At 45.4% G+C, this 5,953-nt stretch overlaps 1 protein-coding gene across 1 annotated transcript in view; it reads right to left on the bottom strand.

Annotated features, from left to right (window-relative positions):
• PLAA (phospholipase A2-activating protein) overlaps window positions 1-3,684 on the bottom strand; it is a 61,498-nt gene extending 57,814 nt beyond the window's left edge. Inside the window, exon 1 of the mRNA XM_006863008.1 lies at window positions 3,287-3,684. Coding sequence (XP_006863070.1) covers window positions 3,287-3,435 — 149 coding nt within the window. The 5' untranslated portion in view covers window positions 3,436-3,684. The remainder of the gene's footprint in view (window positions 1-3,286) is intronic.
• Between the last annotated feature and the right edge of the window lie 2,269 nt (window positions 3,685-5,953).

Raw genomic sequence — 5,953 nt, forward strand, 5'->3', positions numbered from 1 at the left:
CTCAGCGGTTCTGCCAGGCGTCTGTGGCCGCTCTGATCCTTCCTCTGCGTGGTCTCACTCAAGATGGTGGCTTCTGGAGCAGCCGAGCGTCCCAGACTAGAAAGCAATAGATTTCTTGCTTCTGCCACAAATTCCCCCAGCTGTAAGCCTTCCAACCTTCTAAGTATTCCTTTACATGTGGTTCAGAGTTCTGGGATCAGCCCCTGAGCCTGCTTGGTCGGGTATTCTGTGTTGTTGTTGGCAGAGCTCCTTTACGGCACTTCCACCCGATCAGCCATCTTGTTTGTTCTCCCTCACCCTAGTGATTTTAAACAAAATCCTAAGGAATCTCACTGCCAACAAGTTGACTTCGTCTCCTAGTGACCCTAGAGTAGAACTGTTGCATGGGGATTCCAAGGCTTTACGTTTAATAGACACTGACTGCCACATCTTTCTCCCACAGAGCAGATGGAGGGTTCAAACTGAAGTGCTAAACCACTGTACCACCAGGCCTCCTGGCCCTACTACATGCAGGTTTCAACTAGTTCCTGGAAAAATTCCATTACTTGCAATTCCATTATGCCATGAACCTTCTGAAGCTCATCTGCAAAAGATTAATGTCAGGATTCAAATACTAAAACAGGCATCCTTTAGATCTCATTATTGAAATGTTTTTGCATACTACTAGGCATATGGTTTTACTGGACTCAACTATAAAAGTATAAGTTCAATCAATATTTAAACTCAAGAATATTCAAAAAAGTTCTGTATTAGTGTTTCTAGTGTTTTGCATTATTATTGAATGTTAGAGTTATGAGAGATCTTTTTTTTAATGTTCTATTGTGAATTACAGGGGAGAACATTAGTTTTACATTCATCCTATCGTGTATCGTTTCATTGCCATGGTTATAATCCCCTCCATGCATCATCAACCAACCAGAGGGTATATATTCCCTGGCAAGTCTGCCCCACTGGTCGTCAGCATACAGCCACTCTCCCTCTCTGAATCTAAAGTACCTAGCCGCTCCATCGCGAGAGATCTTTAAAAGTCATCTAGTCCTGGCATGGCGCTGCGGGTTAATGCACTGGACTACAAAGTCATTTGAACTACAAGATGGACGGTTCAAAGTCACCAGCTGCTCCTCGAATACCCTGTACAGGGTGGCACTTAACAATAACAACAACCTAACACAAGAGTTTGTTCAATACTTACGAAGTGTCCTCAAGTTCATTCCGACTCACAGTGACCTTTTAAAGGTTTCAGAGACTGTAAGTCTTTGTGGAAACTGAAAGTCTCATCTGTCTCCTGAAAACAGATGAGTGGCTGCTGGTTGGCTGTGGCTTGCAGTCCAGTGCTTATCCGATGGAACCACAGCACTCCCTCTTGTTCTGTACTACTGATAGTTTAATCTTAGCCTCATGGTTTGGCTGCACCAAACAGATCTGCTTCCACACTTAGCCTTTCCAATCTATTCTCCACCAGGAATTAGTAAAGCTTCTCAACAGGTCCATCAAATCACACTGCTTCCTGCTTCAAACTCTGAAAGCTTCCCTTCCACATTCCCTCCTCTTAACCATGCCAGGTCCCGGCTCCTGCCAACCTTTAAGACCAGTCCTCATCTCACCATTCATTCCTCCTGCCACACAGGGGCTTCCCAAACCAGGGGCTCAGCATTTGTTCCTCCTGCAGCCTACATGCTCTTCCAACCCCATCCCATCCCACCCATCACTTCACTAACCAGCTCCTTCTCATTCTTCAAACGTCAGCTTAAATGTCACCTCCTTTACTTTCTTCTCCTTTATTTTTATGATGGTGAAAACATACATAACAAAACATATGTCATGTTAATAATTTCTGCGTGTACAATTCAGAAAAACTGATTTTTGCATTGTTAAGTTGTACAATCATTCTTGCTATCCTTATCCCAATCATTCCACCACCATTATCAAAAACCCAGTGCCCTCAAAAGGGGCTTCTTTCTTTAGTATCTTCATTCAATTCTGTTTGTTGTCTTCATGCATATACATCCATTTGTAATTATTTGTTTCTATGGTTTTTCACCCACCAAAGGAACTTTGTCTTATTCTTGTCCAGACCCCAAACAAATTAGAGAGGCTCAATAGCTGTCTACTGAATTCACAGGTGGCCCTCCAAACTCTGAATAAATATGTCCTAAAGATTTACACCCTCGGAAACCCTGTACAGGGTCGCTATGGGTCGGAACCGACTCAATGGCACTTAACAACAACAACAGTGATGGGATAGTTGTTGTTCTGTAAGTGCCATCAAGCCGGTTCCGACCCTGTACACCACATAACAAAGTTGTTGTTGTTGTTGTTGTTGTTAAGTGCCATCGAGTCGGGTCCGACCCATAGCGACCCTGTACAGGGTTTCCGAGGGTGTAAATCTTTACGGGAGTAGAAAGCCTCATCTTTCTCCCGCGGAGCGGCTGGTAGTTTCGAACTGCTGACCTTAAGGTTCTCAGCCCGATTCGTAACCACTACGCTACCAGATAACAAAGTACCGCACTCTAAATTTGTTTTTCTCTTTTCTTTATGGAATCAGTCAAATCAGGGCTGAACCTCTGAACCTTCTCTATACTAGAGGAGTAGTTCTTCCCGCTTTTCAGCTCATAAATCCCTAGGATGACTTTTTGAAGCCAATGGGCTCTCCTCAAGCAGACAGCAACCTCCCCACCCCCTACCCACCCCCACAGCATATCCACAAGACTTCTAGGTATTTAATCTCCTCCTCCCAAGCCATCACAGACTCCAAGGAGACTAAGAAACTCTGACGTGGACAACAAGAGCAGCCAATGCAACTTTCTGCAATGTAACTTTCTACAACTACGGTTTTCAAACTTTACTTGACGTAAAACTAGAGAGAAGTTGGGGGGCTGGGGGTAGATAAGGTTTATTTCAATTGCATACCAGGTGCTTTCACGTCTCATTTGAGGTTGCACCTGGCATCAATAAATTTTCAAGTCTAAAGGAATCTTGGAAAAGCGTGTCGCCCAAAAGTTTCTCACTTTCCAAATAAGAGAACTGAGGCTCCCCCAAATAACAGACTCGTCCAAGGTCACCCACTCGTTTGTGGTGGGTTTAGGACAAGAAGTCAGGTCTCTGATCCCCTAATTCGATGATTTCTCAATTTACATTTCGCTGCGTTCCTACACTGAACCGAGAGAGGACGCGGATCAGAGGGAAGAGTGAAGGCGGGAGCAGACAGAACAGGACAGGGTCACTGTCTCCCATTCGCCCGGAAGCTTGCAACACAGTTGCAGGGCAGACCCATCCCGGCGCTCACCTGTCTGGGGCCCAGAGGCGGGTAGTGCGGTCTCGGGACACTGACACAAAGGCCCCAGGCGGGTAGAGGCAGCTCACCAGGCCCCGCACGTCCAGTTCGTGACCCGGGAGTGAGCAGCTCAGCCGGTACCTGGCGGCGCCGCTCGCCATGGCCCGCGTCGGACCGGCGCCACGGGACCCGGACGCCGCGCGAGGTGAGTCCGTAGGGGAGGCGAGGCGTTCGCCCGGCCGCGGTGCGAGAGGAACTTGCAGGTGAGCGGCGGCCGAAGACCGGAAGAGCTCAAAACCGGTGCGGAAGGACAGCCGGGAAGGGGCGCGCCGAGTGGGCCGAGTGACACAGCAACCCTGACAAGCACACCGGAATTCATCATCGGCCTCAGCCCACCATGACGCAGGCTCTGTGCGCCCAGACTTTCGAATTCGGCGGGTTCCTTGGCTCTCGCTTGACTCTTGAAACGCCGCCCGAGGAAGAGATAACGACACCTGGATCTCCGGCCTCTGGCCCGTGCAAGCCGGGAACAGGACTTTCTGTCGTAAATTGAGTCTTGCGTCCAGAACTACAAATCCCACAAGACCGCGCGCCACTGAGGCGTGAACTTCCGTGCTCTGGATCCGGATATTTTGAATCTTGGTTAGCGTTGCACGCTGCGGAGCGCACGAAATTGCTTAAGAGTGTTTGCTTTAAGGAGTCTTACGATTCCACGGTATTTAACAACAACAACTACCTTCTTATTAAACCTTCTCTGCATAGCTACCCAACGTTTTAATAAAAAAAGCGTTTCTAGAAATTAAAAAGTGAAAGCTTGAGTCTAAATTGGAAACTTTTATTCAGTTACATTCATTTCAAGTTACCCCGATATTCTAGCCCTGTATTTGTGAGTGAATAAAATGGTGATTATTAGGGCTGCGAACCTAAGGTCAGCAGTTTGAAACTACCAGCCGCTTCGTGGGAGAAAGATGAGGCTTTCTACACCCCTCAGGATTTACAGCCTTGGAAACCCTGTACAGGGTCGCTATGGGAATCAACTCGACGGCACAACATCATCAAACTTGGAAACTGTGGTCCACGTCAGTTTTATTTGCCTGGTGTGGCGTTATAGAATCAGCGCTGGACTGCGAACCATAAATTCAGCAGTTCAAACCCACCCAGCTGCTCCTCGGAAAACCTATACAGGATTCCTAAGAGTCACAACCAACTCAGTAACACTTAACAATTTTCTGTAGACTTGGGAAAGAGCTAAAACTATTTTAACAAGCCCGCAACCAACTCAATAACACGTAACAATTTTCTGTAGACTTGGGAAAGAGCTAAAACTATTTTAACAAGCCCGGGATGATTTTACTGGTGTTCGAACTACACCATGCAATGAGGGTGGACATCACTTGCCTCATTTTCAACTTGTACTTAAAATTCCATCTGCAGATATTTTGCATCGAAATCAACTTCACCACAAATCCTCTTATAAAGATGAGTCCACACTATTCTGGCCTCTCTTTTGATATTCCTTCTCTTAACTTCTGAAGCACTAGTTGCCTAGTTTCTTTTTCTGACCTGAGCTCTAAATATATTGACGTTAGTGGCGCTGTGGGTTAGGCATTGAACTGCTAACCGCAAGGTCAACAGTTTAAAACTACTAGCCACGAGTGGCTAGTAGTTTTAAACTGTGCTCCAGTAAAGACGAATAGATGAGGGTGTTCCAGTAAAGAGGTGTAGTCTCCGAAAACCCTGTATGGGGTACTGACAAGATGGCACTTAATAGTAACAAAATATAGAGTCCACACTCGTTTGTCAGTTTGTCTATTGTGGTGACTTGCTTGTTCTGCGATGCTGGAAGCTATGCTATACTTATTTTAAATAACAGCAGGGTTATCCATTATGGACAGGTTTCCGCGGAGCTTCCACACTTAAGAAATACTAGGAAGAAGGAGAAAGCAAACCACTTCTAAATGGTTAACCACTGAAAACCAATGAATATCAGCTGAATATTGTCAGATAGTGTGCTAAAAGATGAGCCCCTCAGGTTGGAAGGCACTCAAAGTATGACTAGGGAAAAGCTGCTTCCTCTATCCATTAATAATTGGAACATAAAATCTATGTTCTAGGGAAATTGGAAGCTGACAAAAATGAAATGGAATGCATGAAGATCAATATCCTAGATATTAGTGAACTGAAATGGACTGATATTGACAATCATATAGTTTATTATGCCTAGAATATCAAATTGAAGAGGAATGGCATCACATTCATCATGAAAAGGAATATTTAAATATCTTGAAATAGGTTACGAGTCTGGCTGTTAACCTCAAGGTCAGCGGTTCGAAACTACCAGCTGTTCTGTGGGAGAACGATAAGGCTTTCTTCTGTAAAGATTTATAGCCTTGGAAACCCTATACAGGGTTGTTCTGAGTTGGAACTGACTCCATGGCACACCACCACCATCATCTTGAAATACAATGCTGTCTGTGCTAGGATAATATCCACACACCTCCATGGAAGAGTAGTTAATGCCACTATTATCCAAATTTATGCACCATCAGGATAACTAGTAATGATGAAATTAAAGAATTCTAAAGGAGCTCTGGTAGCGTAGTGGTTACGAATCGGGCTGCAAACCTTAAGGTCAGCGGTTCGAAACTACCAGCTGCTCCGCGGGAGAAAGATGAGGCT

Source organism: Chrysochloris asiatica, unplaced genomic scaffold, assembly GCF_000296735.1.
Source record: "Chrysochloris asiatica unplaced genomic scaffold, ChrAsi1.0 scaffold00053, whole genome shotgun sequence".
Classification (NCBI taxonomy): Eukaryota; Metazoa; Chordata; class Mammalia; order Afrosoricida; family Chrysochloridae; genus Chrysochloris; species Chrysochloris asiatica.